This window comes from Mauremys mutica, chromosome 24 (genome assembly GCF_020497125.1).
Source record: "Mauremys mutica isolate MM-2020 ecotype Southern chromosome 24, ASM2049712v1, whole genome shotgun sequence".
Taxonomy (NCBI): domain Eukaryota; kingdom Metazoa; phylum Chordata; order Testudines; family Geoemydidae; genus Mauremys; species Mauremys mutica.
This window is the reverse complement of record NC_059095.1, coordinates 10,443,060-10,455,884: the sequence shown is the minus strand read 5'-3', so window position 1 is coordinate 10,455,884 and position 12,825 is coordinate 10,443,060. Positions and strand designations below refer to the sequence as shown.

The 12,825-nt window shown below is 40.6% G+C and overlaps 1 protein-coding gene across 7 annotated transcripts in view; it reads left to right on the top strand.

The window, feature by feature from the left end:
* The window catches only part of DOT1L (DOT1 like histone lysine methyltransferase), a 129,009-nt gene that overhangs the window by 86,090 nt on the left and 30,094 nt on the right, over positions 1-12,825 (top strand). For 6 of the 7 annotated variants that reach the window (XM_044998678.1, XM_044998676.1, XM_044998674.1 and 3 more), the window contains 7 exons: positions 620-688; positions 2,723-2,829; positions 4,066-4,107; positions 5,702-5,785; positions 6,596-6,830; positions 7,313-7,426; positions 9,437-9,528. In XM_044998678.1, the coding sequence (XP_044854613.1) occupies positions 620-688; positions 2,723-2,829; positions 4,066-4,107; positions 5,702-5,785; positions 6,596-6,830; positions 7,313-7,426; positions 9,437-9,528 (743 nt within the window). The remainder of the gene's footprint in view (positions 1-619; positions 689-2,722; positions 2,830-4,065; positions 4,108-5,701; positions 5,786-6,595; positions 6,831-7,312; positions 7,427-9,436; positions 9,529-12,825) is intronic. The other variant, XM_044998673.1, reaches the window with a different exon arrangement.

The following is a 12,825-nucleotide window of genomic DNA, read 5'->3' as shown; positions in this document are numbered from 1 at the left end:
TTAAACACACAACTGGATAATCTGTTTTTCAGGCAGTGATTAGCCCCTGGACACAGAATTTAAGAACATAATTTTCAGTGTATATACGTGACTCCTTGCATAATAAGCGTGCTTGGGTTTTGCAATGATGCTAATCAGTGTGACATCAGCTTTTATGTGAGACCTCAGGTGACACTCTTTTGGTAAACTAGAATGCAAATATCACACTCAGGAGATTCCTTTAACTCCTCTGCACCCCCTGCATTCCCCTTGCCAGTAAGAGGTTCCTGGGTCACAGCCTCTGGGCTTATATTTCCCCAACTGTAAAATGGGGATAATTATACTTCATAGAATGTTTTGAGATGTGTACATGAAAAAGCCCTATCTAAGGGCCACTGGTGGTACCATTATTTGAATAGCTGGATGTTGTCAGTGGTTAATTTTTTTATATCTTTACCAAAAACAAACACATTTCCCCCCCCCCCCCCCCCAGCTTTTTTAAAGTGACTCGGTGTTAGTGCAATTGCTCGTGGTTGCTATTCTGGTACTAAATATAAAGCAATCTATAGCCCCTACTTTTCTCCAAAGGGTTTTTGTCAAAGAATAGTGGTAACTGGATCACTTGTATCTTTTTTCCCAGGTGGCAGAATCGTGTCCTCAAAGCCTTTTGCACCTCTAAACTTTAGAATAAACAGTCGAAACTTGAGTGGTAAGATTGGCCTTTCTCTTTGCTTAAATGTGACTATGGTGTTCAATATATGACTTTTTTTTTTTAAAGGGGAAAAGCTCAGTAGAAAGCTACTATTGTATGTTAAAGTTAAACACCAAGTTGACAGGTGCCTTCCAAATATCAGAGAGAGAGACATGTCACAGCTCTCGAAGTATTGATGAGACCGTGCGTATTAAAAGCTAAAGTTTGTCATCAGCACTTAATTTTATCCAGCCTGCTGCATACTGACCAAAATGGCTCCCTCTCTCAAACCCTCTGCAGTGGAGTTTACTTTCCCTAAAAACAAACTGCTATAGGAATTCAGATAAGAAGGCCTCAGAGGAAATGACCTTCAAATATTGGGTACAGAGAAAAAGTGTGGAAATTCAATTACAGGACCTAATCTCATCCAATTACTAATTTACATGGGAAATACAATATCAAATAAATATGCCTGCAAGTGTTCTAAGTCTGGGCCTCGTTCCAATCTTAATGGCTTTTTTTAAAAAATGGTACCTTTTAGGGAAATGCTGTCTACTTAGAGCTCATGGCACCAAAATCTGCATTTCCCCGACATGATAGGAAAGTGCATTCTCTTGCTCTCTGGTCCTTCATACATTCATCTCACCAGTTTTTGCCCTGATGTGACACAGCTGGGGCACAGTCTGCCCCCGTTGTTGCTTTGCTTTTAAAATCTGTCCTGTTAAATGCTTAGTTAATAAAACTGCATTGGTGACAATAATGTTACCTTCTTTTAAAGCTCTTTGTAATCCAGCTTCTTTGGGACATTCTTAATTCCTCTTCTGGAGGGGGAAAAATCGTTAAACGGGGTATAGTGAGAGGGGAGACTTTGGGACAGACCAAAAACTTTTAAAATTTTTTGTTAAACTAGTGATCATACTGACTGTATCCTAAACCTCAGATTTGTCAGTATATAATGTTCATATACATTCAGGGCTGGTCTGTTCGCATAGCTGAAGTTGAAGTATTTTAGTTCGACTTACCTGGCTGTCCTCACGGCAACGAGTCGACTGCCGCAGCTCCCCCGTCGATGCTGCTTACTCCTCCTGCTGAGGTGGAGTACGGGCATCGATTCGTGGATCGATTTACTACCCGCCGATCCGGTGGGCAGTATATATGTATCCTCAGACTCTCGGTTGGATCAGCGTCTTTCAGTAGAAATAAGTATCTGTAATCTCTCCGACACAGTCATTCCGTTCACTCAGGCATTTGGTGGTTACAATTTGTTATGTAGATGTGACCCAGCAGTATGCTGTAGCTAGGCTTAAGGCCTTGGTTGCAGTCAAAGCTTTAGCCTGGATATGTGACCCCTTTCCAACAAAATTAAGGCCCTGTCTATCCTGTTGTAGCTGTCTTGTCAGTGGGTCCCTTGAACAAGTTGTTTTGGAAGCATAGCTGGGCTCTTTGTCAGATTGAAAGCCCACTGTAGCTACTCTTACTCCAGAATGCCTGAGTATCTGCAAGAAGAATAAAAACAATACACTGTGTATAGAATCATAGAATCTCAGGGTTGGAAGGGACCTCAGGAGGTCATCTAGTCCCACCCCCTGCTCAAAGCAGGACCAATCCCCAATATGTATATCCTAAATATACATTTTGCATATCACAGATTTTTACCTAAACTCGAGTGATATGTGGAAAAAGTACGGAATTACTTAAAGTATATAAATTAGACCACAGTGTTTCCAGGTCTGTTTGAGCAGTTAATTAGCACCATATAATATGACTGAATATATCCTCTTTAGGAAAGGATTTACTCACTTGGCATTAGGGCTCTGTGTGTTATTCCACATAGATCACTTTGAGTGCGTGCGTGTGTGTGAAATCCACGGAGCACCTGATCAGAGTTCCTGCGTGGACTGGCTTGGCTGGGTAGAAGGCATTCAGTATGCTAAGACTATCTTTGCTATGTTAAAACACAGTTCTGAAACTGCTGGGTCACTTTTAATTTTGATAAATGTGAGTGGGAAATGGGGCTCACCTTGATTTCCTAACTAGCCTTTTTTCCTTCAGATATTGGCACTATAATGAGAGTTGTGGAGTTATCACCACTGAAAGGGTCGGTTTCATGGACCGGGAAACCAGTTTCTTACTACCTGCATACTATTGATCGCACCATAGTGAGTATAAACATAGGCCAGTGAAAGTTTCATTTTTCCCTTGGAAGCATCGTGTTAGTCTCATACTCTGGAATTCTTGGGGTTCTTCCTTATCTTCCTTTTCCATTTATGGACATGCATTATGGCTCTTGGAGGTGGGGGACAGTTTAGTCTCACAGCTTAGTCTCTTAGCGTGCATACACGTATCCAAATTCCACTTCAACTTTGTTATAGTTAGCTTTTTATTCCTTCAGTGCAGCAGGCTTCTCAAAGGATGCAATTCGGTGTAGCTCTGTGGTTGTCTGTATGTAAATAAACCAGTCATATGAAGAAATATAAATTCCTCTAGCCAGGGCCACCCAGAAGATTCAGGGGCCTGGGGCAAAGCAATTTCGGGAGCCCCTTCCATTAAAAAAATAAAGTTGCAATACTATAGAATACTATATTCTCGTGGGGGCTCCTCCGGGACCTGGGGCAAATTGCCCCACTTGCCCCCCTCCCCCACTCTCCCCCCGGGCGGCCCTGCCTCTAGCATTATAATTCACTGACTCTGCTGGTGCTTTTTGTACATAATAGCTATTTCATTCTGAGTAAAGACTCTATAGAGGAAATTTAAAAAAAAATTCAGTGTGTGTTGTATAATAAATGTGTGAAGCATCTCATGCTAGGGCATCAGGATACTTGATGATAATTCTCAATCTGAATTAAACTTTGAGTTGCTTTAGCATTAGCCTAGACATCTTAAATGTGTCCGTGCAGTCATCTTTATTTTTTTGCTTCATAAACCAAGTCCATAGAAATGTAACTCTTATTTTGTGAAGAAACACTTCACCTTCATGATCTGAATTTTGGTAACATGCTTGTACAACCTTGTTTTGTAAATCTGCTCTAGTTTGCCTGTGTTAAAGATGTGTATGTTAGAATGGAGATAAATGTTTTATTTTAGTTCAGTACTAGAGTAGATTTGCCTCCTATTGAAAATAACCTTCTGGTGACTAGAGATATATAACACAAAGCTTTATAATAAGGACGTGCTGCATTGAAGATGATAAACCATGTTGAGGCTTGGACTGTGTCCCACTACAGCATGTTTGCTTCTTTCCAGAAAGAATGAAATGGAAATAGCTTCTTGATGTAGCTTATCAAAGGGGAAAATGGTCAGAACAGCTGCAATTTTGTACTCCTGTTAGAAATCAGTGTTTTACGCATCAGTGTATTCTGAGATGTATAATGACTGTCTTATCGTTCCCTTTTCAGCTTGAAAACTATTTTTCTAGTCTCAAAAATCCAAAACTCAGGGTAAGTTATGTTTAATTTTTTTATAATGTATTCAGAGTAATGAAACGTCTAGTATGATCGTTTTAAGCATTAGCTTTATAAAGACATCAGAGGCAGATGGGGAAATATGTTTCAAGCTCATCAAGAGACAATATCTGTAGATAATTAATCATATTGGAATGAAGTAACTCGTGACTGCAGTGGTACTTTTACAGCACATCCAAATAAAATAATTCTTAAAAATGTATCAGGGAAGCCGAGAGCCCTTGCAGTTTTCCACTTGCATTGTATTTAAAGTATTATTAAACGTTAATAACATTAACAGGCCAGATTTTAAGAATGTAATGATGGCTTAATTCTCCTGTCTCAATGCTGAGTCTCGTCAGTTAGGGAGTTTTTGAAGAAGGGCCCTCTCCGCTATTACTTTTGGACCTACCCTTCACTTGGAAATGTAACCTATGTCATTGATCACTGTGCTTTACTGCAGTGCATGGAATTCAAAACTCAGGGGTTTTTGAGACATTGTGTCTCACTAAATGGGACATATTAAATAGTGGTGAAAGATGATGGCTTAGATGTAAACTACACATGACAAATGGCTAGACTTTTCTTGTATCAATCTAGAAAACATCCTGCATTTGTGGAGCCTCTTAATGTCAAGCTTTAGGGCTCAGTCATTGTCTTCCAAACCTGACCTCTAATGGCATTTGAGATTGGGGTTAATGGTAGCTGTTAGGTTTGTGGGTTTTGGACTGTTGATTTCAAATTTGTGAGAGAGAGATTTTGACACTAAGCATGGAGAAAACCCACCAAATTTTGTCTTCAAATATTTGTGAACTAATCACATAAACTATTTTTTGGCAGTTTCCTGCCTGCTAACGATGAAGATGCTAACTGAGAGAGTTTGAGTTTACCATAATCCAACCTGACTGACTTTTACTTAGTTCCTAAAGATATTATAGTTGGTAGAATTATCAACACATTAAACCTCATCTGGCGAGAACAAGGAAGTGTTTGTGGAGCTCTGGAGTTTCGTGTCCTTAGTGACTAGGCAGGACTCATGCGTTTTCAGCTGGTTTTCATCTTGATTGTCTTATCTACAGACTTGGCTAGGATTTAATTAGTCTCTCTTTCAAAGAGTTGGTTCATGGCTTGATATGGTAAGGCCCTTAAAGATGCTGCAGTGATGCAACAATACATGAAATGTAGGTTTATAGATAATGCCACTGATGTTTTAACAGAGGCTTTTTTTAAAAGTACAAAGACCTACTCATTAGGGTGGAAAGTCTGTGGCCCTCTCTCCCTCCCTTATGGTTGCTTATCTGCATAGATGCTGTTTAGGAGACTGCCATGGGAATATAGTGTCGCTCATAAAGCTAATTCAGGTTGTCTTCCTTTTCCACCTGCTATTGTGTGGAACAGGGTAAGTCAGTGTCTTCCTGACTACTAAGAAAAGATGTTCTGTCATTTATTAACAGTCAGAGTGATTATCCTTGGCTATCCCTTGGCTAGCGTGGCAAGATTGGAGTCTGTACTTCAAAAGAGAGAATATAGCAACTATCTTTTGGGCTTATTTGTGGATATATTTTAATGCCATTGTTTAAATTGCCTTTAGGAGGAACAAGAGGCAGCTAGACGTCGTCAGCAAAGAGAAAACAAGAGCAACACAACTACTCCAACGAAGGTGCGAGAAAACAAGGTCAACTCCCTCTTGGATATTTACACAAAAACATGTTCTCTTTATTATCGCGCAAGCTTGCGGGCTGCACCAACAATAAAAGCTTGTCTACATAGGGAGTTTGATCTGAAGATCTATTCCAGAAGAGCTCTCTGCATGGATACACTGCTCAGCAATAAAAGTCACTTTATTCCAGAATAATTAGTGCTGGTTGTGAGCTCTTCTGGAATAGTTTATTCCAGAGTAGTTTTTCTGGTCTCATTCACTGTGTTAACATGCCCTTAGTCTTGAGTAGGGGGTTCTTAAACATCTTCAAGGGCCATGCCACATTTTAATAGTTTGGTATGTGGACCACATGCTTTCCCAGCCATAAATGCACAAGCTACCTCCCTTCCTATTCGCAGTTGCCTAACACCCCTGTTATAAAAGCAGCAATTGCTCACATGGAAAAGTAATAGGAAAATTTTGAATGCGACTTCAGCTTTTATTTCAGTGCAGTTTAGTAGCTTGAAATAAGGCTCCCCGTGAGCAGCAAGTTTGTGTGGATCAGTTTGGGAAACCCTGCTCTGTAATGGCTAGATCCAGAGGAGAGGCAGTGTAGTAGATTGAACATAGCATACTGGGTGCCAGGGACAATTCTAATCCCAGATCTAACCACTAACTCTTTGTAGCCTTAGGCAAATTACATAATCTTTGTGTGCCTCGGTTTTCTTTCTGTAAAATGGGATTGATACTTGCTTATTTCAAAAGGGGGTGGTAAAGATGAACTGAGATTCTGCAAATGTAAACCGCTAAATATTAGAAAGCTTTTTCTCTTTAAAATTTCTTTAGGATTCTGGTGCTGAAGAAGAAAAAGTTGGGACAAATGCAGTTAAAAAGACATCCCCCTCCAAAGCACGTAAGAAGAAGCTGAGTAAGAAAGGAAGGAAAATGGCAGGGCGGAAGCGAGGGCGTCCCAAGAAAATGAACGCTGCAAATACAGAGCGCAAGACCAAGAAGAACCAAACTGCACTAGAGCTTCTGCATGCTCAAACTGTGTCACAGACACCCTCATCCTCTCCTCAGGGTAAGCTGAGGAGCTCAGCAGTTGTCAGCGGAAGAGCCTTTTTCCATATGAGTCTCAATTAGTGTCCAGGAAAGTTTTTACTCTTAAGAGTGAATGCTCAGAGCTCTTTATTCGGAGACCACAGACTTCTAAATCTTTCCAGTCAGTTTTGCATACCTCCTCTCCCTGTTTCCTATTGCATTGTGTCATTGTATCACCTGCTTTCCAGCTGGGATGATTGACACTCAGACAGCTGGCTGCTAATGTTAATCCAGACGTCTCCAGAAAGCGGTAGAACAGCGGGATTGGCAGAGTTTGCCTTCACTGATGTATTGGGCACAAATCCTGAGTGTATTTCGAAAGCTGATCTGTTGCATGAGAGGGACTTAGCCAAGTTACCGGGTCCTGTGCTGTAAAAAACATATTCCCTGATGGCAAAGGGCATTTTCCTCATTTGCTATGTTTCATTATTAAAATGTGATCTGCATTACTTTCTCCTCTAGATGCATACAAGTCACCTCATAGTCCATATTACCAACTACCTCCTAAAGTGCAACGGCATTCATCTAACCAACTGTTGGTGACTCCTACCCCACCTGCACTACAGAAGCTGCTAGGTAAGAGTTCCCCTCCTGATGCATAGAGAATGAAAGGAGTAAATAATGGGTTGATCACAGTTTGCTGTCTGGGTGGTGGTTGTAATGTATCACATTGCTGTGCTATAAAGATTCAAGGCAAACTGAAACACTAAAGCTTTAATTTTGGGGGAAGGAAGGTATATTTTAATACAAAACAGTGAAGCGCAAAATATATTGGTAATGGGATATGGAGTATTTCACCTGAGGTCCCCTAAAATCAGTACTCTGGCAGCTGTTTGGCCTTTGTGAAACGGGTTGGGGGGTGTGTCTTATTTTGTTTCCTACATAACAAATGGCCTGATATCCCCTTTGTTGGCAATTCCAGCAGAGGACTGAATGTGCCATGCAAGGCCATTTTGCTCTTAGGGATAGTCCCTTCAGAATGATTATGAGGTTCACTGGGGCATGGGCAAAGGTGGTGCATGCTGTATGTATCTTGTAGATAAATCAGATTTAGTCTCCATTGCCTTTTTAAATGGGGTATTTCACTAGCACTAAAACACAAGTCAATAAAATGTCATCTTAAAAATTTGGACCATGTTGGCAACAATGTTGCTTGTTACTAGAACCTTTACACTGAAGATGCTAAACCTCTGATAACTAAGGAGAGGTTGTTCCTACAGTGAGTCTTTGTCTTGCATACATAACATTGCAGAAGGGAAGGGAGCACCTGCCAGCTCTCTTCCAGCCTCCACCATTGCCAGTGTGTTCGTTCTTTTGCATGTTGCTAAAGTTGAAGCTTTGGTCTACGTTTACTGCATTTGGCTGGGTTTCAGCTCTCATGTGGCACGAGAGAAAAGGAGCTTGGGTTCATCAGGAAGCCGTACTACTTTCCCAGACAAACACTGCTCGTCCAGAAACAACTCTGCATTATTTTAAAATAAGATAGTGCTTTAACTTAATGAATAAGGAATATGGGGGGCAGAACTGTGTTTTCCCAGAACCAGAAAGCAAAGTAGAAAAACAAAATCAGATGCTCTCAGGGTTTGGAGGACAGTGAGGCTATAATGGTCAGGGAGTCTGTTGTAGATGTAAAAGATGGCGTGAGGAAAAGATGTGGCATTCTTTCTAGGGGGAGACCTGGAGAGCAGTAAGATGAGTTAAAATGGCAAAGTATAGGAAGCAACAAGGGGTGAGTTCTGTGTAAGAAACAGCGCCTTGAAGGTTAGGAAGAAATTGGAAGTCAGTGAAGAGATCAAGGAATGTACTGTCATGGTGGGAGGGAATTGGTGAGAAAGATGACTTTAGCCATGGCTTGAGGGGTGCATTGTGATTAGGGAGATTACAGTTAATTAAGGGAAGACATGCCCAGAGCACGGACCAAGGTTTTGGCAGTGAGGATGGAGAGGAAGAGGGAGAATTTTGGGGTATTGTAAAGAACAAGTAGAGTTTATCAGCTATTTAGCTGTGAAGGAGGAGGAGTAGGATGACGCCAGGCTGTGAGACTGGAAGGATGCTGGAGCACTCTGAGTGCATTTCTATCATGATTATAATGGGTTGCCTGTTTTATTGCTCATGCTTGCATTAAAGTCCATTAAGAAACTCCTTTTTCAACACGCACACATAATTAGGGTCCATCAGCTTCCTGTCTGCTTCCTGAAAATGTGCTCTTAGAAATGTTATAATGAGGGAGCTAATCTATGTGGTTAATGGATGACACACAGACCAGCTAAGACTCTAAGTAATATGCTATTGGAGAAAGTTCCAGGTTAGTTTTCTTAAAACATTATTTTTCCTGCAAAGGAAAGCAATTACTGGAATAACCATTCCTAGAGCAAAAGAGAGTGCAAAACTATTGTATTTAAAATAACTGAGCTCCGCCTGCATTGTAACTAGGAGCTTTCAGCATTCACCAAAGTGAGTGCTAGAGCTTCAGTGTTATCCACGCAAAAGGCAGCAGAGAGAAACCGTAGTCCAAAATATGAGTCTTCAATTGTTTTTCCTCCCCTTCCGCCAAATAAAGTTGTCATCCACGTATTTGTGTTACAGACTCTTTTAAGATCCAATACATGCAGTTCATGGCGTACATGAAAACTCCTCAGTACAAAGCAAACCTACAACAGTTACTGGAGCAGGAAAAGGTGAGTGGCTTTTTTCTTTTTTTTTTAAATTGGTTTCCTGACAATTTCTAGCTATAGGTGTACAGCCTCTGCATCCCCTTCCATAGATATTTGAGAAAATGCCACAGAGACCCAGAATTCCGGGTCTGTATTTACCTAATTCACTGTAGCCCCTGACAGAGTTAAAGGGCCCTGCTTAAGAAAGACGATGCCTTTTTGGTTAAGGCACAGGACTGTGAGTCCTGTTTTCTATTCTCAGACATGCCACTAATTTACTGTGTGACCTTGATGAAGTTTCTTTGCCTCTCTGTCCCTGTAAAATGGGGTTAAAATGTTCACTTTTTTCACAGGATTGTCCAGATTTAATTAATTGTTAAATTCCTTTTCGTTAAACTCTGTTAAATATGGTTGAGCTATTTGCCTGAATATGGGATCACCTGTACAGATGAAAATGAGGGTTCTCCCAACACTAAACAATAGCAGACAGATAGCACTTAGAAACGTGACTTTGAAGAGAAAGTAGTGTCACACTTTAAAGTGCCACCGTTTCAACAACAGTTCTTTCCTTGATGAGCTTCAGGAGAGGAGGTGACCAAAAGTTACATGAGATGGTCTTTTCCAATCTCTGTCAGGTAATTGTGGCTCAGTAAGTGCTATTCTGAGATCGCAGATGGGTCATATGGGACAATAAAATTGTGCTAGAGAATATAAAATAGCCCTTATTCTGGTTTTCTGGAATAGTGTCCATTGAAAGCTAATCCCTCAGAGTCAAAATGTCTACTACAGTAGTATGTGCAGAAACCAGGAACTGGAATGAACCCTAGACTATAACCCTCAAACTAATTTAACATCAAGAAGTTGGTTTGTTCACCTTATAATAAATGGAAGAACTAAAACAAAAAGTAAAGGAATAGCTAACACTCAACAGCAGGTTGGATAAAATAGCCATAAGTCCCTGAATAGGTGTTGGGGCATGTTATAAAAACCTAGAGGGATCTTTATAAGGTACTTGAGGGCCTAATGGAAAGCGTGTTAGTTGTAAAAAGTTATTATGCATGAGCTTCCAGCTACAGCTGAGCAAATAAGTATTTGGTGCAGTAGCTGAACCAAAAAAACCCACCCCTTGATTGTTTTGAGCCCAAACTGATTTTTTTTTCTGTTTTTTTTTTTTTTTCCCCTCAACAAAATGAAACATCAAAACTTTTGCTTGGGTTGATTCAAACAAAATGTTGAGTCCAATTGACATTTCTGAAACTTTTCAGGTTTTTTGGCTAAAACTGTTTACTGAATTTGCAAATAGTTTCCGTGCCTGAAAAAAAATGCATTTTTGGGTAAAATTAATAAATACTTGCTGAGGAAAAAAGTCTCCCAGCCAGTATTCTGCTGCAGTAGAGCTCTCTGTCCAGCAGAAGGAGTACAAGTTCACTAACCAAATATCTTTTCCTTCGTGATTTTGCCTGTTAGGGAATTAATTAATGCCCTCGTAAATAGGGATTACAAGTATGGAACCAGAATAATGGTTCCTCTACACAACTCTGCCTACACAGTAAAATTCTAACCTTCAACGCCTTGGGTCTTCCATTTCTAGGCCTCTGGCAGTCTCAGAGAAGAATGCTGCTGGATTATTCCTAGGATGTGGTGGGTTTTATGAGATGCGCAATTCAGGGTAATAGCATAAAGTTTCACAGACTTTATAGAATTTGCACTGTTCTCCAGATGAGAAGGCTGGTGTTACCCCTTGGCTGAGAATAGCGAAATGCCACTTGCTGCATTCACTGTGCAAGAAGTGCTTTGAGCCATTGTCAGTGATGTTTGACAGTCCCCTACTGCTTCGGCTTATGGTCCCCTAAGAAACGGGACAAAAAAATCCTCCTGTTCACGTTTGGTGTCAGGAAAATGGCCGGATAAAGTTAATTCTGTCCACTTGCACAGCCTATTGTGCTGTATACTGGAGTTGTGATTTCAGACTGTATGGAGGAGGGCAAGCTGGTGATGGTATCTGACACCTTTTGGTCCCTTGGGGAAACTGAAATGTGAAACTCTGTAAGTCAAAATCTCTTCATGGAGTGTAGCACTGGGCACTGAGAGAATCACTAGTTAAGAATTGTGAAACCTGAATCCAAAACTGCTCTGGCTAAATAACTTGTTCTGTGGTATGTACTGGTTATAATACTGCCTCTGACTTTGTGTCTTCTTATGAAAACCTTTTTTAAAATGTAACTTTTTTTAATAAAGCTTCTTAAGTGCTAGTATACTAATGTACCTTTAGATGGAGCTAGCAGCTACTGTACTGGCTGTAACTCTTAATGAAATGCTGGGTGTTCCTAGCACAAATGATTTCACAGCCTCACCTAAGCAATGGGTTTAGTGCCGTGGTGACTGTGCATTCTTCCTTCCCAAAATCCTTGGAGTAGGTGACAAGGGGGGTGGGGGAGAGAATTGATTGTGGTCAAATGTAATACTCCTGTATTTTTCCCCACGTGTAGAACACTGCTCCTTAACCAGATGGATAGATAGCTCATGAGTGCAAGGCCCCTTCTTTTTCCTTTCTTCAACCCTTGGTAGTGAATACTTTGCTTCTGCAGAAATCTCCTCTAGAACTGGGAGATAAATGGGGAAGAATCACAAATTTGTGGCTTCTTTCTTCCTCCACACTCTTGTATTTCATAGAAATTTGAACCTCTTTGCCCAGGTGTACTCCTGTCCTTGGCAGGTATAGGGAGCCTGGGAGTAAGGAGTCCTTGTGGTGGTCTGGTGAATGTTCTATCCATGAATTGTCCTAGAAATCAAAGGGAGAGCAGATAGTGTAAGGAATTCTATATTAAAAATTTGACTTAACATATTTCTGATTTTTCCCTGATATACTTTTGTTTACTGAAATTCTTGGAAGAAGAATGTTCTGTTTGAACTTGGGGGATCTGTGTTCTGTTCCCAACTCAGCCACAGACTTAGTGTGTGTCCTTGATGAGTCACTTAATCTCTTTGTGTTTCAGTTTCTCATATATAAAATGTGGTTGGCACTTGAGCTGCTGAGAGATTATCCCGATTAATACTACAAAAAAGCCTATAAATAAATATCTGTGTACTTTGTTTTAAAATATGGTTTCACCCACAATGTTAAACTCTAGCAAATATAGAACTGCAGAAGTTAGAGAAGGGAAGGGTCTATGAAGAAGTCTAGTTCCTCTTCTTTTCTAGTGCAGGACCATTCTTAACTGTCCAGTACAGTTTTTAATATTTCAGGTGATGGGACTTCCTGTGCTTATCTTGGAAGAGCATGCCATGGGCTAATAGATCTCACTCGTACGATAGGGTTCC